The 23432-nt window shown below is 37.4% G+C and overlaps 2 protein-coding genes and 2 long non-coding RNA genes across 11 annotated transcripts; all 4 read left to right on the top strand.

Moving 5' to 3' along the window:
• Positions 1-215: 215 nt before the first annotated feature.
• LOC133713822 (uncharacterized) lies at positions 216-3108 on the top strand. The gene is made up of 4 exons (XR_009848261.1): positions 216-373; positions 490-686; positions 2091-2172; positions 2907-3108. It is a non-coding gene; the product is annotated as an uncharacterized LOC133713822 (long non-coding RNA).
• Positions 3109-7845: 4737 nt separating this feature from the next.
• LOC133718198 (uncharacterized) lies at positions 7846-12517 on the top strand. Of its 8 annotated transcripts, none has more exons than XR_009850144.1 (8): positions 7847-8282; positions 8468-8565; positions 9037-9150; positions 9579-9627; positions 10033-10142; positions 10885-11035; positions 11754-11959; positions 12099-12517. It is a non-coding gene; the product is annotated as an uncharacterized LOC133718198 (long non-coding RNA). The 8 variants fall into 8 exon arrangements; XR_009850143.1 differs by adding an exon at positions 10260-10297 and having other exon boundaries at positions 10891-11035; positions 11754-12517; XR_009850140.1 differs by adding an exon at positions 10260-10297 and having other exon boundaries at positions 11754-12517.
• A 2470-nt stretch (positions 12518-14987) lies between these two features.
• LOC133715817 (uncharacterized) lies at positions 14988-22479 on the top strand. Its single transcript, XM_062142481.1, has 5 exons — positions 14988-15018; positions 15251-15313; positions 15457-15522; positions 20748-20809; positions 21229-22479. The coding sequence occupies exons 2-5, from the start codon at positions 15254-15256 to the stop codon at positions 21419-21421; spliced, it is 381 nt and encodes a 126-aa protein (XP_061998465.1). The 5' UTR covers positions 14988-15018; positions 15251-15253; the 3' UTR covers positions 21422-22479.
• On the top strand, positions 18997-20322 carry LOC133714311 (uncharacterized). Its single transcript, XM_062140404.1, has 2 exons — positions 18997-19406; positions 19679-20322. Exon 2 carries the CDS (start codon positions 19685-19687, stop codon positions 20096-20098), a length of 414 nt encoding a protein of 137 aa, XP_061996388.1. The 5' UTR covers positions 18997-19406; positions 19679-19684; the 3' UTR covers positions 20099-20322.
• Positions 22480-23432: the final 953 nt, after the last annotated feature.

The following is a 23432-nucleotide window of genomic DNA, read 5'->3' as shown; positions in this document are numbered from 1 at the left end:
CCTCCAATTTTTTCTCTTAAACTTTAGAATAGGCGGGTTCGTTTCAAAATGAATGTGGTTTTATTTTGCAAGCGCGGCATTCAAACGCGCCAAGTCTTACAAATAAAAAAAAAATACACCGAGAGACAGACCCTCTTTATCTTCATCGTCCTCTCGCGAACATAACCTGCCGCCTGATAAATACTCCACACTCCACCCCACCCCTCCCCTTCACCACTTCTCTCTCTGCACATTTCCCATGGCCGAGTCCTCCGCCAAGCACTCTTCAGATTTCGGTAACTGCCGCGACGGCGTCGTTCCGCACATGAACAAGAACCCCCTCAAGTTTCATCTCCAGAAGCTCAGCCTTGAGCTCACTTGCCCTCTCTAGTTGGTATCCACCTCTCCTCTCTGTCTTCGATTTCATCAGAAACCAACAGATCTTTGATTTTTGTGTTTCCGGCGATCTGAATCTGAGTCTTGATATTTGATTTTGTTGTTGAATTGCAGCCTAGGGTTTTTTAATCGGCCGACATTGCTTCCATGCAATCACATCTTCTGCAAGTTCGTCTCTTTCTTCGATTGACATGATTTTCAAAGTTCTGATCTTTTTCTTGCTTTGGGTTTTACTTGCAGCACCTGTGTACCCAATCGGACCAATTTTGGAGCAGAGTGCCCTCTGTGTAATATCCAAGTTCCCGGTCAAGGTATGTGTGTTGATGCCCTTGATTAGGGTTTTATGGTTGGAGATGGTAATTTTCCCTAAAAATTTGATCTTTAGGTCTGAAGTTGTTATCTTGATCTAGGTATAGCTGTAAATGCCTTTGATTAGGTTTCTGGGTGAGGAATAGTAATTTTGCATAAAGCCTATTGTATGAGAAGTGATTTTTATTGTCCTCTGTGCATAGTGTGAAGGGATTTCTAGAAATAGAGTAGCTTGAGCACGGCTTAGTCTACTGGAGTATCATTAAAATGAGATCTAATGATAGACATATATTAACTAAAAACCTCACTTCATTTCAAAATATAAATAAAATGAATACGAAAGTAGTCAAGATTATTTAGATTTTAGGTAGTATTGTACGAATATGTATTCAGAAGTCATTACCTAAGATGGCTCTTTGTGAACAAAAGGGGAAGACAATTTTTTTTTTTATGCAAATGGGAAGGGCTGTTTTCAAAATAGAGGTTCTATCCTCAGAGAGTGTGCCTAGACTTTAGCTCTTGGGTTTGCGGGTCTCATAGCTTGAGATCTAAACCGTAAACCACAAGTGATGTACGAGAACCTTAAAAAGCTTTAAATGATTATTATGTGTTTAGGGTTTTTGATCAAACAGTGTTAGCCGTTAGGTCTTGTTTAATGATACCCAACGGCAACCCGTGTTTATTTCAGGAAACTATAGTCCCTAGTCTTACAAATTTATACCCTACAACAAAAAAATACATAATCCCTAGTTCACCGAGACACAGACCCTCTTTATCTTCATCGTCCTCCTCCCTCACTCCTCTTCTCGCGAACATAACCCTCAACCCCTTTGCTTCATCATCCAGTGCTTAAATTTGTAATACTGTTGACCTTGATAGTTACCTTGTATTCACTTTCCAGAGACTTTGGTAACAAGTTGGGCATGTATCTATAATTTTAGTTGCCTACCTTTGTATTAGTAGCTTTTCTCTTTTCTTCCTCTGTTGTTCTGGAGTTATGACCTATATGTTTTTTTTTTTTTTTGCTCATTATTTTTTGAACTGACATTGTGCATCTACTTTTCTGGATATTGACTCCCATACTTTGATAGTGTTTTGTTATTTTAGGTTACATGTTTCCAGGTAATTGGTGTTTCTTTTGTTAATTGAAGCTTATATGATTCAGTTGTTCATGTGTGGAATTTGGTTTTGTTTTGTAGCCTGTGCTTTTACTGACCATGATTACTCTTTTGTTATTTGCCTTTTACTGGTCCTGTATCATTTCAATGTGCACGCAGATGGATTTGTTGAGAAGCATCTATATGATTAATAATTTTAAATTCTGACTATTCTTTCAGTTAATCATTTGTAGTTTCTGTTCTTACATTCCTGAAATATACTAACTGACACTGTTTGTTAACTTCCAGTTTCAAGTAAGCTGCGTTTGAAATTCTGAGGGTCAAGGGCTGTATAAGTATCAGACAACCTTTCCAGCTGCGTTTAGTAAAGGTTAGTATAATAATTTAAAGGCTAGTATACAAGGTTAGTATAACATATACAATAGTAAGCTGTATAATTCTGTTAGGTTAGTATACTAACCATAGCCTTTTATAAGTATCAAATTGGTGAAGATATTGTATCTGTTAGGTAAAAAACTTAGTTGCTGAAACTGCAATTGAACTTAGAATGAAATGATCACAGTTCAATTTTTCTGAACTATTGTAATTGTTGTTTACTTTTCTGTGTTCTCCTGATCATGGTAACCATTAAATCCCAAGCATTGCTCATTTCTCCATGCTCAGAAGTTAGGCAAAATTTACAGAACCACAGAGCACAAAACAAGGAATCATCCAAAGACTTTTATGATCCTTTTCTAATTTTATTTGGTTTTGTAATTATAAAAGCTTTCCCTAGGTAATGTTTACTTCAACCACTACCCATCTGATGCTCATTAAGACACTTAAAAGGTTCCAAATCCAAGTTATCTTTAGGGGCTTTTTACAACTCTTTATTAATCCGGTCTTTTCCCTTCATTTTGCTGATAGCATATGCTATGTTAACATAGTTCTAACAATGAAAGTCCCAATTGTGTATATAATGTACACAAGCTCTGTATTAATCGAGCCTTTTCTTTTGCTTCAGCTACTATATTTTGGGCTTCTAAAGTTTATGACTTAACATGTTGATTCTTTCTGTAATTGCAGCTTTAATCAGAACTAATTTGGCACATTCAATATCCTCAGGTCTCTGAAATTTGTTTACTTGGCTCTTCGCGCAGCTGCTGTGGCATTTCTATATAAGTACATTGGATTCCCTGCTCCCTGCATTACATGATGTTTTGATAGAATGCCTTGGTAGAATGTTTTGTAAACTCAAATAATTTTAGGGATAGGAAACTTTGTCTCTTAAATTGTTAGCAACAACAAATCCAACGGCAAAGTGCCGGTACCATTGCTAGTTTCTATTATATAGAAGTTTCATTACTAATTACTATTGGAGTTCTATTTTCAGTTAGTTATTATTCGATGACTAGTAGAGACCAAAATTAAAAAGTTTATGAGATATATATTTTTTTTTTCTAGTGATCAAAACTTTAGTGGCCTACAGTTTGGTCACTAAAATAAGCATGTCACTCGGGTTTTAGTAACCAAATCATGTGGTTTAGTGACCAAATCTGTTACTTTTAGTGAGAAATTATGTGGTCACTAATTTTTTCATGATGAGTGACCAAATAATCATGGTCACTAAATCTTTTCACATTAGTGACCAACAACTATATTTTGGTCACTAAATAGAATTAGTGACGGGTCTATTGTGACCACTCAGTGACCAACAATATTTGGTCACTAATCATATTTAGTGACCAAAATGGCTATTTTTAGTGACCAATACAGTGGTCATTAAAGCCAGGTTTTGTTGTAGTGCCTTATAGTCAACACCAAAAGTCTGAGTGAATCCTCTTGCTACCAACCGAGCTTTGTGTCTTTCGATTTCTCCATTTTACTTGAACTTTGTTTTGAAAATCCATTTGCTTCCTACCACTCTTTTTCCTTCAGGAAGTTTGACCACACTCCAAGTTTGATTTTCATCCAAAGCTCTCAGCTCTTCTTTCATAGCTGTAGTCCAGACACTTTGTTGTGTGGCTTCTTGATAGCTTTTAGGTTCTGATGCATTTGAGATTTCAGAGAGAAAAGCAGCATGAGCTTTTGAGATCTTGTTATTGTAAGATACAAAGTTCTCCAGGGCATACTTAGTGGTGTACACTTTGTAGTCTTGCAGCTTGAGAGGAGGCCTCCTAGTTCGAGTAGGATATCTTCTTGGAATGGGGATAGCTCGTCCTGGTTCTGGAATAATTTCTTCTGGGTCATCAAGGTCATCATTTTGGTAGTCACCATTGTCCTGAGCAGGAGAAGAGTGAGTTTCTGGCTCAGGTGATGTATCTGGTACATTTGGAGCAGTGAGATCTGTTCCTATTTGTTGCATGTGAACATCATCCCTTGGTAATTCCAACTGAGAGATTCTGCTATCCTGTGAGGTTGATCCAGAAATTGGCAGAGAAATGAAATCATGAAAGAACTCCCCCTGAGGAGAGGAATCAGGAGCACTAAAAAAAGAAGTGTTCTCAATAAATCAAACATCCCTCGATACAGACAGCTTCTGAGTGTTTGGATTAAAACACTTATATCCCTTTTGTGTAGTTGAATATCCCAAGAAAATGCACTTTACAGCCTTGGGATCTAACTTATCCCTGTGAGCATATTGCACATGCATGAAACAGACACAACCAAAAACTTTGAGGTGTGTAATGTCAAGTTTTCTTCCTTTCAAAATTTCATAGGGTGATTTGAAATTAAGGACTCTACTGGCAATCGGTTTATAAGGTAAGCAGCAGTGAGGACTCCTTGTAACCAAAATCTTTTGGGAACATTCATTTGAAACATTAGGGAAAAATTCACCAACGGTGTCAGGACACTTAGGGGACTTTCAGAATGATACCTGAACTTACAAAGTTATCAATGTGATACCTGGACTCATTTTTTCGTATCAACGTCGTACCTATGACCAATTTCCGTAACGGCTCCGTGACGGAAATTGGCCGTAGGTATCACATTGATACGAAAAAATGGGTCCAGGTATCACATTGATAACTTTGTAAGTTCAGGTATCATTCTGAAAGTCCCTAAGTGTCCAGACACCGTTGGTGAATTTTTCTCAATTTTGCACGTGCGATGCACGTGAGTCACTTAATGAAGAGAAAATGACCGATTTACCCTCAAATTCATTCTTTCTTTTCTTTTCTTTTTTTCTTTATTCTTCTTTCTTTCTTTCTTTCTTTCTTTTTTCTTCTTTCTTTCTTCTTCTTCTTTTCTGGTTTCTTCTTCCCCTTATTTGAATCATCAAGATTCAAATCATCTTGCTCGTCCGATTCCCACCGCCGATCGCCGATCAAACACCGCCGCTGCGTCTGAATCCACCTTCATGCACCACAGATGTTTCTGGTTCCCCCAACTTCAAATCCTATAGCAAATTGAAATTGTGCATTGAGGCTTCACCGCTCACTCCGAGTTTATCCCCGCCGCCGTCGCCAATGACTTGACCACAACAACCTCCACCACCGCACAACAACGTCGTCCTCCGCTGCTTCTCGATTGGGTTTGGGGATAAGGACTGCTTCTTCCTCCACCGCTAGCGAAATCGTGGAGGCTCAAGGCAACATTCTAAGGACCACCGGCCGGAAGGACCGCCACAGCAAGGTTTGCACCACCAAAGGCCCCAGGGACCGCAGCATCAGGCTCGTCGCCCATACCGCCATTCAATTCTACGACATGCAGGACTGGCTTGGATACAACCAGCCTAGCAAGGTCGTCGATTGGCTAATCAAGAAAGCCAAGGCCGAAATCAACGAGCTCGACTAGCTGCCACCGTGGAACCCAAACTAAATTTATGTTCATACAACATTTTCTCCGACGATGCCGATATCCGCCGCGCAGGACAAGCAGAACGTGAGCCTCAATTTCTCGATGGTGGAGGCTCCGAGTTCTTTGTCTACTAATCGGCGAGGCACAATGGTGGGTAGCAGCGGAGTGGCGAAGCTGGTGAATAAGAACAACTCGAATTTTTCTCCGACGATGCCGATATCCGCCGCACAGGACACGCAGAACGTGAGCCTCAATTTCTCGATGGTGGAGGCTCCGAGTTCTTTGTCTACTAATCGGCGAGGCATAATGGTGGGTAGCAGCGGAGTGGCGAAGCTGGTGAATAAGAACAACTCGAATTTTTTGCAGGTGAGGATGGTGTGGAGGCCGAAGTTGTTAATCTTTGTCTGCCTAAAATTGCCTCTGATCGAAGTTGGGCTAGAGGCCGAAGTTGTCGGCTAAACCGATGAAATTGCAGGTGAGGATGGTGTGGAGGTGGTGTTGCATGTCGGGAACGAAGGAGAGGATGGAGGGGTGGGATTGGAGCTGTGATTTGAGAGTGGAGGGCTGGCGGGGTCTGAGTTTCTGATCAATGGTGTATAAAAGGGGGTCGGAGGAGAGAACGAGAGTGGTGGTGGTCAAGTCATTGGCGGTGGCGGCGGGGATGAACTCGGAGTGAGCGGTGAAGCCTCAATGCACAATTTCAATTGATATAGGATTTGAAGTTGGGGGAACCAGAAACATCTGTGGTGCATGATGGTGGATTGAGACGCAACGGCGGTGTTTGATCGGCGATCGGCGGTGGGAATCGGACGAGCAAGATGATTTGAATCTTGATGATTCAAATCAGGGGAAGAAGAAACCAAAAAAGAAGAAGAAGAAAGAAAGAAAGAAAGAAAGAAGAATAAAAAAAGAAAAGAAAAGAAAAGAAAGAATTTGAGGGTAAATCGGTCATTTTGTCTTCATTAAGTGACTCACGTGCATCGCACGTGCAAAATTGGGAAAAGTTCACCAACGGTGTCTGGACACTTAGGGACTTTCAGAATGATACCTGAACTTACAAAGTTATCAATGTGATACCTGGACTCATTTTTTCGTATCAATGTGATACCTACGGCCAATTTTCGTCACGGAGCCGTTACGGAAATTGGTTAGAGGTACGATGTTGATACGAAAAAATGAGTCCAGGTATCACATTGATAACTTTGTAAGTTCAGGTATCATTCTGAAAGTCCCCTAAGTGTCCAGACACCGTTGGTGAATTTTTCCCGAAACATTATGGATCTTGTCTTTTCAAGGAGGTCCCTGTTTTTTCTCTCAGCAACACCATTTTGTTGTGGTGTTCCTACACAACTTGTCTGATGTAAGATCCCATTTGTGCTTAGAAATTGTGACATGATTTTAGACATAAATTCGGTACCATTATCTGATCTGAGAGTGTGGATTTTAGTTGAGAACATAGTTGTGACAAGATTATAGAAATCTTTGAAGGCAGACACAAAATCACTCTTAAGCTTCAGAATATATAACCAAGTGACACAAGAAAAATCATCAACAAAGGTAACAAAGTACTTATAACCATCAAAGGAATCTAGAGGAGCCGGTCCCCAGATATCAGAGTGTACAATTTCAAAAGGTTTCCTAGCTCGAGATACAGATGAACCAAAAGGAAGTCTAGTAGACTTAGCTAGATGACATATTTCACATTGAAAACACTACACCAATTTCGGAATCAGACAACACATATCAGACGACAGCAAACATTTTAACTGTCGTCTGAAATAATAAGACTACAGCAAGAAATATTATGTCGTCTAAGTTTTCGAATCCAACAACAGTTTTTTCTTAGCTCTTGTGCAATAGCATTTCAGACAATGGTTTATTTTTTTGATGTTGTCTGAATGAATTAATTCAGACAACAGTTATTATGTGATGTTGTCCAAGGTTCATTTATACAATGGTTGATTTTTGCTGTTGTCTGATTATTTTCAATCACACAACTGTTATTAGGTGTCTGTTGTCTAATATCTTTTAAGTGAATGCCTGCTGAAAGATGTTGTCTGATTTGAGTATTTCACACAATATTTTTTAATCTGTCTGTTGTCACATTAGTTTTCAGACAATGCACCTTATTTTGATGTTGTCTGAGTTCTAGGGTTAAATATGTTGGCGCGCTCTAGTTATATCTAACACTTCGCCAAATTTTCAATTTTCACTCTCCCTCCACAAATTTTACTTTTATGTCGACTAGTATTTAAAGGAACTCAACACGCATACACTGTCTCTCTCTCTCTCTTCCTCAGCCGCACGCCCAATTCTCTCTTCTTTCTCCCTTCCACTTCTCTTTGCCATCGCCGGGGACCACTATTTCCGGCAACCAGTTCATGACACCACCACCACCAATCAATTCAGGACCCAATTCTGATCAAAACCCAAGGAGATCACTGTCATCCACCACCGCCAACCTTTTCACGGGACCATCAAAGTCGCAACGGCGCTGCTCCCTAGCTCTCATTGAGTTCCAGCCGTTTCCTCAACACACCTCCGCCATCAGCGTGCTCAGAGGAAGTTAGACATCAAAATCTAGAAGCCTCGCCGGCGACCCACTCTCAGAGAACCACGCACGCACCATAACCGGAACTCTAGACTCTGGGTTTCTGCAGTCTTCCTTCTCCAAATCGAATCAAGCTCCAATACCTACATGTACTGCTTCTTATTCTTGTTCTATTTCCCCTAATTTTGGTATTGTTGCAAACTCAGACCCACTTCATGATTATCAAAAATAGGATTTGAAATTGAAATTGAAGAGCAAGAAAGAGGTGCTACTCTGAAATTGAACAGATGAAGGTTTCTGGTTAGACTAACCTTTGTGTTTTATGTGATACAAGGGATTGCGATGTTTCGATGGAGAGAGAATTAAGAGCGTTTGGTTTCGATAATATCGAATCTGTGGTCTTGGTGGGTTTCGGGAGAGTGAGGATTGCAGGTTTGGAAGTTTTCTTTTCCTATCGTTTTTGTTAATTGGGTGTTTTTGTTGTTGTTGGTTTTGAATTGATATGGGTTTTTATGTTTTGGGGTTTTGTTTATGTTTTGGTTTAGCATCTGGGTAATTGATTGAAAAGGTTTCAAGCTATGTTTCTAATGTTTAGCAATTTCAAAGTTTTTGTTACATGGTGGTTCGCTTGATTTCATGGATTTATTTTGTGATTTTCGGTTATAATTGCTGGTATTAGTTGCTATTGATTTTTGATCAATTTCAGCAAGAATTTGTGATTTTATTTAAATTTGTCTTGAAATGTTCTTATGTGTATCATTTGCTGGTTTTACTCATACGGATTGAAAACTACTTGCAGCAAAGGCATGAGTTTAGATTGTAAGTATAAATCATTTCTTGTGCTTGGTATTATATCTTACTTCACTTATTGTCATTCTTGTCATGGTTGATTTTCTGTTTTAGATTCTGGAGCACCATATCAGGATTGTTCTCCCTGGTTTGAAGGCTGAGTTGAATTCTCAGATGAATGCTATTTATAAAGAACTACAAACATATGGAAAAGTTATGGAATCCAAAGTAAGTTTCAGTAACTTACATTTTTAAGTTCTCTGGTGCTTTTACTGCATGTGGACAGTTAGGGGTTATTGTTTTTCCTTGATATTTGGTATACCTTAAGAACATGATTCATTGGTTCTAGTCTTGGAATAGGGGTATCACTGCATTCCTTTTATTCTCTATAGGACCCATAACCTTTTACATTCTCTTTTTAGTTGTTAAACATCATCAATTAAGATTTTGCTGAAATATGATGATGTAGTTATGTGTCTGTGTAAGCAATTGGTTGTTAAATTACTGGTACTACTGGTCTTCTATGTAGAGAAATGTAGAGAACATGCATTCACGATCAAAATATTTTACTATGCTCATTCTTTTTCTGTTTTGACATAGATAGTATTTTGACTTTATAGTTTGCTCTAAGTACTTTGTCCCTTTCCCTGAACCAGACAGATCTGGGAGCAACTTTGTTGAACATTTTGTCAAAATACTGTGAAGGTGAGATTTCAATTTCCTGGCAGAGTCAGTATAATTTAATTTCAATTTCCTGGGAGTGGACATGTTATTCCAGCAAATGATTACCTGAAGAGGATCAAACAAGACCAAGACACTTGGAGAGGATTAAATTTGAAAGTTAGAGGTGCTATTGTGACTGTGAGATGAGAAATTGATGTGTGTGTTTTTGAGACTGCAGCCATGTGCTAAAACTGAATTTTGTGTTAAGTCTTCTAGTATTCTTTCATCTCTTGTAATTTTTATGAGCCCGATATTTGTACTCTTTTTGTTTTACACTTCTTGGTATTTAGTTTCATGCTACTTGCTTATGCTGTTTGAGCACTAGCTTTTTGATGTTACTCTTCTTGGTGATAGTAATGTTCCTGTTTCTCTTTCACTAATTGACAGCTTTTACTGCCATGTTGGATGGAAAAAATCCGAAGATGTCAACTAAAGAATTGTCAGGAGGAGCCAGGATCCAGTACATTTTCCAGTCAATTTTTGTAAAGAGCTTGCAGGTACTATGTTTTCTTATACATTTATATTTTTTATTGATGTTTGTGATGTGTAGAAATTTGAACATTGTCTGTTTACTACATACTTAAACGAAAAGGCCTGTGTCTTACTAAAAGCAGGTCTTGAACATTCCTCCACAATTGAAGTTTCGGAAAAAGTAAGCCTGTTTGCTTGACAAAGCATCTGTTAATTACACTTTGCTTTTGTTCACCGCTTCAACAGTGTTTCCATTCAAAGCACTCACCAAGACAATTAACCTTGCTGCACTTTGTGTTTGTTGTTGTTCTTATCTCATTACCACTTCAAAAAGCTCAATTAATTAAACATGCCATCATTTGTCTTCTAACTTGTGACATACAACAAGTTTAAGTCCTTATTTGAACAAATAGCTTTGCCACTTGTCTTCTTACAGACCATGTATTGCAAGTGCAAGATTGAATTCTTGTTTTCATTAAACAACTAAAATTTGACTTCATCTTGTCTTCCTACTGATCACATCACCACATCAAAATAGCTGATCAATTAATTGGACTTGCTACCACGTTTGCCTTGGTTAACAGCACCGTTTCACCACCGCTTCACAAAGCACTCACCATTTTAACAATTTAACTTGTCTCATTTGGTATTTCTTGTTAATTGAATCACTACTTCCGGAAACAAAGGAATGCATTCAATTATCCGTTTGTTGGTTCCAGTGCATAGCTTTGCCTTTCAATTAACAATTCAAAGTTTTTGTATATGCAGACTTAGTTGAGTCTCCACCGCCAAGCCCTGCTGCCAACTTTCAGGAGGCCTCTTTCAATTACTGAACTACTTCATTTATCTGAGGAGTGGCCTCTTTCATTCAACCCCCATGTTGGATCGTAAAAAACGGAACAACAACTGGGAATCATTTGTAAGCCCTCTCTCTGCATTCATCTATGTTTATATAGTTCTGGGCCATCTTGCATTTTGTTTAAGGATTAAATCTCTGCTCAAGTTTAATCCTTCTGGCGATATTGGCATATTTGGTTTTGTTTTTCCTTGTATTGATCGGTTTACTTCCTGTTATGGGTTTGACTGTGAAAAGCATGTGGAAAAAGTAATGGTTTCATTTGGTATTGGTAATTTGCTAAAGGAGAATGTGGCTCAACAGGGTTCAATGGTTTATTAGCTGCTTCTTGGTGGACTTTTTTTTATCCCAAGTTCATTGATTAGCTGTGCTTTATGATTGGACCGAGTAAAAATTGTGCTTTATGAAATCGGTCTAATTTCTGTGCTTTACAAAACCGTTAATTTCATAGAACATGCTTTCTGTGTTTTGTAAATCAGTCCAATTTCTGTGCTTTATAAAACTAAGAGCCAAGATTTGTTTTGTAGTTGTTTTCAATTTTTGTGATGGTTATGAAAAATTAGTAAAGTATACATTATTTCTTTCATTGATAGCTGGAAATACTCTTTATGATGTGTTTCTTATTTTGCATAGGCTTAATATATCACAAGTTTATGTACAGAAATTTGCATCTTGTACACCAATGATCATGTGGCATATAATAGTTAGAGAGCTTCAGTAAAAAATGAGCTTCATAATTTCTTTTAGTATTTGAAAGATTTCTTGTTATGTCTTTGTGCAGACTTCTCTTCCAGTTGAGGAGATAACCAGAGTATGATGCGAAAGGTGCCTTTTTGGCTTTCAATTTTTACAGTTTATTGGGATATTATGATCTCTTTTTCCTGTGCATAACTATTGAAATATAAAATTAGTCACTGGGAAAGATTTTGATTCATTGATTTGCAGAAGTACCACCATCGAAGAAGATGATGAATTTCTGGATTTTAGGTGTCAGTATGAAAAGCAATGAGATAAAAAAGTGTTTGCATTTCAATTTGTCTTGAACTTTCTATCTCTCGTATCAGGTCCTTTATTTTTTATTTTTGTTTTGGTGGCAAATTTCTTTATGCTTCTTTGCAAATGCCAGGTTTATTAAGAAGATTCTGTATAACTAAATGGGAGGAGGAATTCCCCATCAGGCAAATAGCTGTTACAAGGGTCACTTCATATCACTATCCTATTCCACTGGATTCAAACCAGCTATAAGGATCTTGTCGTAACTTCCATCATTCATACATACATAAAGGAGAGGCATCAAGGCATAATCACTTTTGGAGTAAAATCAAGATTGAGACAAGGGGGAGTGACAACGAAAGTATGGGCTGTTGTTGATGCAGCTTCTGCTGGCATCCTTGTTGTCCTCACAGGGTGTTCTTCAAGACTTGGTTGGTTTCAACATTTTACTAAATTTTGTTTAGAAAACTAGTTCTGTTAATGGAATGACTTTGTTGGATATATGGATGAATGTACCAGATCTTTACATAAATGAATGTGTTTTGGATGTGATGTCATAATATGCAGAATATAGGTCTTTTGAATGTCTCTCGGACCATTCTATTCTAGCTAAAATCTATTGTCCAATAATTGATCATCACAAAATGCTTAACAAAAACTGTTGTATGATTCATCTAACTATAATACTTTAAGGATTAAAAGAACGAGAAAGTCACTGTCCAGCAAAATAACAGACAACAGTTTTTTGGAGAAACCTATAGTATTAATAATGGAAAGACAATGGGATTTACAGCTACATGTTGTCTAACCCAGCCTTCAAACAACAGCAAGCATACAAGACCATATTTTCTGATCCGGTCTTCAGACAACAAAAATCATATGAGTCGCTGTTGTTCTTTCTGGTGTTCAGACAACAGTAATGTGCTGCACTGCTGTTGTGCAAAATTTTCTCAGACGACAGTTCCGTGCTGTTGTCTGATTCACCATCAGACGGCATTGAGATAGACAACAGCAACGTGCCTTATCAGACGACAGTGAAAAACTGTCGTCTGATTCATTTTTTGGTGTAGTGAAAGGTTCTTTACACAGATTTGGAAATACAGAAGACAAAACATGTTCTGAGGGATGAGCCAAACGCTGGTGCCATAGCTGATGTTCTAGAGCTAGACTAAGATTAGCTTGGGAGACTTTGGGAACTCTAAAATCCTTTGAGAGGTAGTATAGTCCATTAAGGTAAAAACCTTCACCAATCTGCTCCTTGGTGGCTAGATCCTGGAAAACAACCTTGTCAGGATAAAAAATGGCAAGGCATGTTAGAGAGTTGGTAATCCTTCCAACTGACATTAATTTGAAGGGAAAAGATGGTACATACAAGGCTGTGGATTTTATGGTTTCTGAAAGAATGTTTATTTCCCCTTTTCCTAAAACTGGCACACCTCTACCATTAGCAACAGAGACATGAGAAGGAGTTGACAATTTTTCAAAGTTTTGAAGCTTAGAGTTTTGGTTTGTCATGTGATCAGTGGCACCCGAATCTATTATCCAAAAATCATTCATACTACTTGCATGTAAAGCTGTAGAGAAAGCTTTTAAGATACCTGGCACATCATGCTGAGTTATTCCATCTGCCTCTGCTAGAAAACCAGCGAATTTTCCAAGTAAGGCTGTTGAGTCTTCAGTAACAGCCTCTTGTTCATTTCCTTGCTTCAATTTGATGTAGGCTGCAAATTCATTTATCAGTGCAGCTGGATTTGCAGTGAAGTTTAGTAATCCCTCAGTGGCAGAGGCAACATGATTTGCTTTGTGACCATGATTTTTTGGAAGAACCTGGTATCTTTGGCTTGCTTATCAAACTTGGGTTTGAGTTCTGGATGCAGTATCCAGCACCTCTCTCTGAGATGCCCAGGATGATCACAGTAAGTACAATGAAGATCGGGGCGTTTACCTTTGTAAGGTTTCTTCTCAGCTGGCTTATGATCACTTGCAAAAGCTCTAGCTTCAGAGACAGATGCCTTTGAGTCTTCATTCATGACTTTTCTCCGAGTCTCTTCACGCTGAATGGTAGAGCAGATGCTGGTCAAGGTTGGTAGTTCAGGAGTCATGAGTATGTGGCTGCGAAGATCTTCATACTCAGGTCCTAAACTGGCTAGGAGCTGGAACACTTTATCTTCTTCAGCCCTTTTTTGTAGAATAGCTGCATCTGTGGTGTGAGGCCTATAGATATTTACCTCATTCCACATGTTTTTCATGATGCCAAGATGATGAACAAAAGAGGTTGCTCCTTGCTTGAGACTGGTGATGTCTCTCTGAAGTTGAAAAACTCTGGCACAATTATTTTGGTTGCCATACATTTCTTTCACAGATTTCCATATATGCTGAGAAGACTCAGAATAGTTAAAGATCACAGCAACAGATGGCTCCATAGAATTTAGGAGCCATGACATGACTAGCTGATCTTTGCTGAGCCATGCTTCATAATCAGTGGATAGAGGTGGTGGGATTTGAATGTCACCATTAATGTAGCCGAGCTTGGATCTTCCACCAAGAGCAAGAGTGATCGCTCTTGACCAAGATATATAGTTGAACTCATTGAGTAAAACTGAACACAGACGTTGATTTGGGTTTGAATCACCCTCATAACTTTTTGGTGTAGAGGAAGAAGAAATGGAGCTATCTTCTCCAGACATTTTCAGACACAATACAGAAGAAAGAATCAGACAGGAAATTGGTCCTGCTCTGATACCATGTGGAAATGATTAAAGAAGAGTTTCTGATTATATTTTTACAATGTACAAAGATTACACATATATATAGGGAGAGGTGCAGCTGCACACGTTCTCCTATCCTCACACTTTTCCTAAAGCTAGTTACATCATTACATCAATAGCTACACACGTTCTCCTATAGCTAGTTACATCATTACATCAATAGCTAGTTATCATTACATCAACTAAGTGACAGGTTACATCATTACATCAACTAAGTGACAACTCTCATATGATAACAATCAATAATCTGTCTTGAACATTCAATTTGAGGGTCCTCAATGTAAGGTAAAATGCTTCAGTCACCTCAGCCCCACACAAGGGTTTCTGTTGAAGTTGCTTTATGGGCCAGAGAGACCACAAAAACAAAATTGCTAGCTTCAGTTTGTGTTTGACGCAATGCGCGAGTGATTCTGTATATGTGTATGTAAGTACACCAGAGAGTTCAAGACCAACTTGGCTGTCAAACCAGGGGTTTTTGCCTTCTGGCACTGATTATGTAGTAGCTTTTCCTTTACAGGTGATGGAAACCCTCCGCGAACGCTTCTTTGGTCCTTCGTTTGAGCTTGGGTCTCGTGATGAAGTAGGTAACAGCTAATGGTTTAGCTTTTCCACTGACTATAGTCATTGCTTTTCTGTATGGCTCAGTTTATAAACTCTACTAACTTAATTCTGTTCTACTGAATTTATCACTTTATCCTAATTTTGTTTTCCCTTTACCTATAGTACCATGAGATATATGGCACACTTGATGAGAAAGATCCTCTGATGAGGCCAGAAGGCGGAGAAAGTCACTACAAGAAATCATGTCATAAGCAAGGAAAATATTTGCGACGATTAACAATTCCTCGCAGAAAGTTGGATTTCGCGAGGAATAGATAGTCGTCGCTTGTTTAAAAATGTGTGAGGAAACATCCCTCGCAAATTCTCATTTTGAGTGAGGAATTTTGTTGTTCCTTGGTTATGATGTAGCAAGAATTGGCGCCAAAATTTTACGCCAAAAATTCCTCACAATTTTAAGTTCCTCACAAAATCTTTGGCGTTTTTGTTTTTTATGCCAAATCTTTGGCGGCTTAAAATGGCGCCAATTTCGTTTCAAAAAAAAAAAAAGATGGCGCCAATTTAAAAATATTTTACAAGGAAAGATAGACATTCCTCGCTAAAAACCCCTAACATTATATAACTTCAAAAAAAAAAACCCAAATTGCACGATAGAACTCTCTACACACCAGTTCTCTCTTACATACTGTACTCTTTGATCACCTCCCACCATCTTAATCGCTCCACCGCCAACCCCTTCTCTTATCACCAGCGACCACCTTTGATTGCCGGAGATCACCTTCAATTGCCCGTGACCACCATCGATTATCTGCGACACTGTACCTCCTCAATCATCATCATCCAATTTCAATCGTTTTCATCTTTTCAAGTATAACGCAACGTAGGTATATGGTTCAATCTTTCTCTTCCATATATCTCAACTTAATTCTCAGTTGCTTTAACTATATTGTGGTTTAGCAATTTCTTGTAGTTTGATTTTGTTTTATGATTTGAATGTGGGTTTTGAGTGTTTTAGTTGGTTTTTCAAGTTGTTGATTAAAATAATTCCTCATTCAGGTTTAATTTTCAAGACTATTTGGGGGTTTTAGGTTTTTATTTGTCTTGAATTGACCATACTTGATTGAAATAGGTCCAATTTATGAATCCAAAGATGGATAGTACCACGTGTTGATTGAATTGATGAAATATATATCATACATATGAATTATGAGTTAGGGGCAAGTGGGTAGCATTTATTAATTTTCCCTCAGCCTTAGTGTTTGAGTTGCTTTTGGGTATAAATTGTTTTTGCTTGCCGTTGTTGTCATGTGATTTGGTGTTTGTTCAATTTGTTTGTTCTGTTGTTTAATGATTTCTCCTTTTTGTGCATTTGGTGATCCTTTTTTATCATCAATTACTTTACTCTGCTGAACTTTTTCAATTTTTTCTTGACTTTACTTTTCTGCAATTTCTGTAATTTCTTCCATTGTTTGCTTTCTATTTCATGTGATCTTTTCCCACCAGTGAAATATGCACCTAATAAATATAGCATAAGTTAATTATCAAGAATAGAAATATGAAAGAAGGCTTTCAGATTGAATGATAATGAGGTTACTAATTGATTAGCTAGATAGATAATGAGAACTAGCTAGAGAGAAGTTTCCCACGTGTCATTATACTCTAGTAAATTATGAGACTGCATGGATAATGCATTTGCTTCAAAGTGTATATAATATAATACTCTAGCAAACTTCTGTTCGAGGATGCCATTTGCTGTACTAATTCTATTGTGGCTTATGTATCTAATTCTTTCTTGACAGGTGGTTTCCTTTCTTGTTGAGTAAAGCTTGCTGTGAAGCCTGTGGAAATCTTAAAGCAGCATTTTTTATAGCAGTGGTGAGTTATGAGTAACACAGAGAAGTTCATATATCTAGACATCAACTACTTTTGTTTGAGAATCTTGTTGGTTAGTTTGTTCATGTGCTTTAGTTTGGTACTTCATGTCTGGTAGTTCAGTTTGTGGTGTAGAAGAGTAGGTTCTTGCGATGTGGATAGAATGTGTTACAAAATAGGCCATGTTGGCTTTCCAAAACATACTTTTATTTCAGCATAAACTTTGGTAGTTATTTTCAAATATCTTCAAATAATGACTTCATCTGAGCTTTGTTACTTAAAAATAGACACCCCAAGATTTGTTCCAAGAAAGTTTTGTCCAAAACTAAAACAAATTTGAACTCTAAAATCCATCTAGAAGAGAGAACAGTTTTACTGAAATTCTATAGAAATTGCAGCACCGCCCTCTTCGGAATTTATTTTAACTAACTTACTGGCCTTCGAATATTCTTAAATTTTGACATGTTTCTGTTTTGTTAGTTAACAAAGGATCTGGAAAGTTTCATCTTATTCCGTTTTAAAGTGAGTTTTGGGTGTTTTTTCCAAGTTTGGTCTGTAATTGAGAAAGTTCTAGAATTTTGAATGTATCTTCTGATTTTCTGTTGAGATTTGAACTCCCATTTGAATCAATGAGCCTCTAATTTTTATGTATATTGAATTTGACATTTCAAATGGTTGTTTCAAGACTGATTTCAAGTCAATTGGATTTAGAATGAATTTTTGGTGAATTTATAAAGAAGATAGTGTCACTACTCTTTAGTTTTTGTCCTTCAGTGTAATTGAGAAATTGTGCATTTCTTGTTGATGTAGTAATATTTTGAAGATCATCTAAAAGTGCATGATTTTAAGGCACCTTTTGACTGAGTGCTTTTTTAAGAGCATAACACCTCTATATTAAACTTGACCTCTTCTTCCTAGTTATATCTGATTGCCTTGACTAACAACCAAAAGAGGGTCCGTAGATCTAACACAATTAGCTCCATGTACGGCACATATATGTGTGTGTGTGTGTGTATTCTGTCTAGCTCTAGGTGTCATTAGTTGATCGATATACTCTTCTGAATATATATGACTTCAAAAGACTGATGAGAACGAGATTAAGATGGAGGCTAGGGAGTAATAATTGAGCTTTTGTATTATCGATCTGCAAACTAGATATTCATGTATCTTCATTATGTCATCATTCTTTAGCTTAATGTATTGACAGGTGTATAAGTTTTCTTTCCAATTTAATTACCATCATTTAGTAACACTTATTTCTCTGACTAACTATATCATCATTTTTTCCTAGGACATTGACTACATTTAACAACTTCAGTCCAAAGAACTTGTTGAGTTTGCGTGTTTTTTTAAGGTAAGTTATTCAACATATAAACTACTATGATAAGGCAACTTGTATTTATTTACATCTTCATTTAGAAACATATATACAGGTGTTTTATAGTTTACTTAAGAAAACTAATCATGCTTTGCTTGTAACATGAATCTGAAAATTTAGATAAGTGATGCCTGTAACATGAATTAAAAAAGAAGAAGATAGTAATGCCTCTAATATTTCTGAAAACTTGGATAACTTCTATTACATGAATCTGAAAACTTATTAGACAGGTGAAAAATGTTCTTTAAGATGGATATAATAAACTGTATATAGATAAGTAATGCCTCTATAATGTTTCTGAAAACTTAGGTAACTTATGTCTATTACATGCATTTGTTCTTATGCCAATTAAACTGCTAAAATGCATATAATAAACTGCATGTTGGTTATTACATATCCATATTGATCATTTCAATCTTGTTTAGATTGGAATTAGGTTAAGATGGATAGGGAATGGATACTTAAGCAGGACAAATTCAGTGAAGAGTATAAAGAAGGGTATAGATCTTTTATGGAGGTTGCAAAACATCATGTGAATGAGAGGAATGAGACAATATGTCCCTGCATGGAGTGCTTGAATAAACGTTGGCAGCCTCTTCATGCTACTAATGCTCAAAACAGAGATCAACATGAAAGTACCCATCGGGGTGGTGCACCATTTATTCAGCATGCTTTGCAAGCAGCAAAGGTAATTAAATAATAGTCGCTCGTGTGGCATTCTATTACGATAAACTCTTATATATTGAACTGTATGTTTTTTCAAGTGCAGGAAGGTGGTAAGCCTATATCATTTATAGACAATTATGAAAACATGTATCAGGATGCAAAGCATAAGTGGGTTAGTGAGGCTAAATGAGTGAGACATGTAAGTTATCAATCAATATCTTAGTTCAAATATAAGTTTTATAAAATAGAAATAGAAGAATTAGAATTCAAGTGTGTGATTTGTATCCGTATGTATACACATGTACAGTTCCACGCTGATTGAATTATATGTACAATGTCTTGTATCTAGTCAGACTTTGTTAATATCTACAAGTGATGTATGTCATATAGAGTGCATTATATCTAGTCGATCAGACTTTGTTAATATCTAGGGTGTGTGTGTGTGTAATCATATCATTCTTTTTGTTGCAGGAGAAAATGAAGCAGAAGAGGGAAGATGTCAAGGCAAAGTTCATTGAAGAGGCACAAGAAGGTACTCCTATTGAATCAATAGAAGTGGCTTTGAATGACGAGATTGCAATTATGGTTGAGGAGTGTGGGAGAAAAGGTGGCAAGGTTCAAGGTTTAGGTGTTTTCCCTCGCTTGGATATCTCGTCTTCTTCTTCTTCTTTAATGCCAATAAATTCTGAGTGGAATGAGATGAAAGGTAATCTACAAAAGCTTACATCCACGGTAAGTTGCTTGGAATCTGAAAATGCGAAGTTGAAATCTATGTTGCGAGCAATATTTAGCAAATTGAATGGGAGTGACGACATTAATTGTGTTGCTGATGATAGCTCTGCTCAAGAAACTGATGGTATTGAAGGAATTGATGACTTCTCTAATGACTAGCTTGGTATGGAGGGTTAGAATGCCTTGGGTTTCATGAAATATTTAGGAATTATCTTTCTCATATGTAGTTAAGGAACTACTTAGTCTTGAACAATCGGTCCTAGGTTATTTTATATTGAATCCTTTTGGAATTGCAATTACTGAACAGTAATATGTTGGTGACTAGCCTAAATTTAATATAATTTTGTAGGTTTTGTAAGTCATTTGCATTTTCCCTTTGTCTCTATAATGAACAAGCATAATTTTAACTATGAAGAATACACATTCCTTGCAATGTCTAATCTATGAGGAAAATGTGTTCCTCACATTTATTAATTTGCAGGGAATATTTGTCCCTCGCAATTATAAATTTGTGAGGAATCTTCATTCCTTGCAATTATTAATCTGTGAGGAATCATCATTCCTTGAGATTAATAATCTGCGAGGAATCTTTGTTCCTTGCGATTATTAATTTGCGAGGAACACATATTCCTCGCAATTAATAATTTGTGAGGAAATCGAAAATCCTCGCATATAGTAATCCGTGAGGGGGTTTAAGCGAGGAAAATTTGCGACGCACGAGTTTCTCGCTCATTAGTTTAAGCGAGGAATTTGGACATTTTGTGAGGAATTCCATTCGTCACATTTCTTGTTTTTCCTTGTAGTGAGTGTTGATGATGTTGCATCTAGACTTGCAGAAGCTATGGTAACTATGGAGTCTCTATTTCAAGGGTAAGTTTATGAATAACATTTTTGGTCTATCTACATTTTGCTTGTATTCAATACACCAACATCTATGATAGCTCCACATACGCCCATCAGTTGAATTAATTCATCCTATTCCACATTGCATATCATTAGGCAGTTTGGCATTGCAGAGATTTGAATAAAATAATCTGACTAGAAACACATAAAGTTCTTAAGAAACTGAACTAAAAGTTAGGATGAAAACTTTGTATTCTAATTTTCCATATAATTCAAATTCATCTGTATAACATGGAGACACTTGACCCTAATCAATCTGTTAGCTGGATATAACTTGACCCTACCTTACTTGTTTAACTTCCATAGGAAGTAAACTAAGCCATAGATTTTTCTGCTTATATATTAGTTGAGCTTGTGTTTGTCTCTTGAATGTTTTCTATCTGCAGGTGCACGATCTTAGTTGTTAGCCATGGCGATCCCCTACAAATCTTGCAAGCTATATTGAATTCTACTAAGCTAAACACCGAATCCAGTTATGACGACTTGGCATCAAGAATTCAAAATGTTAGAGCTCCTTCAATCTTGTCACAGCACAGGAAATTTAACCTGCGAACTGGGGAGCTCCGGGCAGTTATATGAATATGAAGATTATATCAGGCTGAAAAAGTGTCCATGGATGAATAGATTGCTATTAACAATAATAGGTGATATCTTCTTATTGGCTTTCTTACGAGGCATAATGCAACCTAAAGTATCTCAGTTATTGAATGTTTTGCACTTGGCATTTGGCAATGCTCTTTTTGTTGTGGTCAGATTTTTTGCACTTGGAAATGCTTTTGCAACTCAGGAATTCAATTGTAATGGTATCCTTTATTTTAAGTAAGCTCGCAAGATATAAGTTGGCAAGTTAGGCGGAGTTGGCTCAACCCAATGCGGGGTGAATCAAGTAGTGTGGGCAAGAATGTTCTATTGGAGCAGGTCTGCTCTACAATCTGGCAATTAAGGACGCTGCAGAAGTAGCAATGTTTGTATGGATAGCATGCAAAGGATTCTTATTTCTTACCTAGTGCAAAATGTCTTTTTCGAAAGAAAGTGGTGCAGGACCCAATTTTTCGTCAGTGTGGGATGAAAGTGGGTGGAATCCATTATTCATGCCATTTGGTCTTGTCAAACAGCACGCTTTACTCGGAAATTATCTCTTTAGTGTCAGGGTCTGGAAAGAAAAATACTTAAATTTATTTCATCATGTTTCCTTAATTGGTAGCTTGTGGCAGTGATTTGGGAAGTTTTGCTTTCTTTGCATAATGGCTCTGGAAACCGCAATTTTAAGGGATTCCAATGGAAGTCTCGTTGGTGTACATATGCATTGCGAGCTCTATTTCAGCTCATGCAACAGACTCTTGCTCTCCTCTTTAGGTTGCAGTTTTCTCAGAATAAGGGTTTGCTTAGAGTAGTGGAAAGTGATAATGCGAGCCATTCAGTGAAGGTAAAGACTCATCTCTTCACTGTAGTGCCGCTGGCAATATCATTAGTGAACTAAAGCTGTTGCTGCAAGGCTACTTGTTATTCATTGCCATATGTTTCCCGAGTCTATAACAGCGTTGCTTATCTCTTGGCTATCGAACAAGTGGTTGAGTTTCATGATTCAGGTGTGCCGTGGATACCCAAAAAAAATTTGAGTCCAGTATTTGATGATGTATTTGTTTATTTTACGAAGTAGTGGTACTCTCTTTTCACCCAGCTTTATGTCTGTGAGATTTAAAGGGTGAAGTTTTAATGAGGCCACTCATGGGCATGCCTTCTCTTGGTTATTCATAAATTTCCATTTCGAATAAAAGATCTCTCAATTAGTTCCTGGTATACTTATTTGGACATGCTTTTAGTTCACTCCAGGGTTACTTTTGTTTGGATGAATTACATGTGGGTCACCGCGTGATTGGTAAAAAAAATCCTCCTGAAAAAGCAAGATCATTTCATGGGTGACCTTAATACAAGCATTACTTCATACTTCATGGAACCTGCTATGTTTCACCATTAGTGTTTCTGATGGGCTTGACAAAATTAACAAAAATTATTTTGGGGATAGACACTCCTTAATTCCTAACCATGGAATCTAGTTTGAATTTCAGTGCTTAGCTGTTTGCTCATCTTCATACAAAATCTGCATATTTTACTGGGCTGGAATAGTGTACTGTATTAGTCTTTATCGATCACTTGGTTTCTATGGATGTGGCGGTGTAAGAAGTTCATATTTGATCAAAACTTCTGTATGTCCCTTGATCTTAATACAAAGTTATCTTGCTGGAAACGTGTGGTTGGAGGCTAATACTCCTAAAAAAGAAGAAGGAATATACTGATCATTTCATCTACAACAAATAGTTATTCAATTCGAGGGAAATGATCAGCCTAGAAATAGCCCATAGTTTACCCAATACCGATACCATGTCCAATACACCAGCTAAAACTAAGTAACATTAGGCAACGTAAAAGTTTGGGAGGGAAGAGAGCATTCACACTAGCGAGGGCGACCCCATTCGCCATTAGATCTTCATTGGGTATAGAGCCCATTTCTTACCTTGAAGGCACTCCTACTAAGTACGAGAAAGTGTTCTGGGAATAAGAGTTGGAGAAAGAAAGCATGAGGGAAACC

This window comes from Rosa rugosa, chromosome 6 (genome assembly GCF_958449725.1).
Source record: "Rosa rugosa chromosome 6, drRosRugo1.1, whole genome shotgun sequence".
NCBI lineage: Eukaryota > Viridiplantae > Streptophyta > Magnoliopsida > Rosales > Rosaceae > Rosa > Rosa rugosa.
The sequence above is the reverse complement of the archived record's forward strand: the minus strand, read 5'-3'. Positions and strand labels throughout refer to the sequence as shown.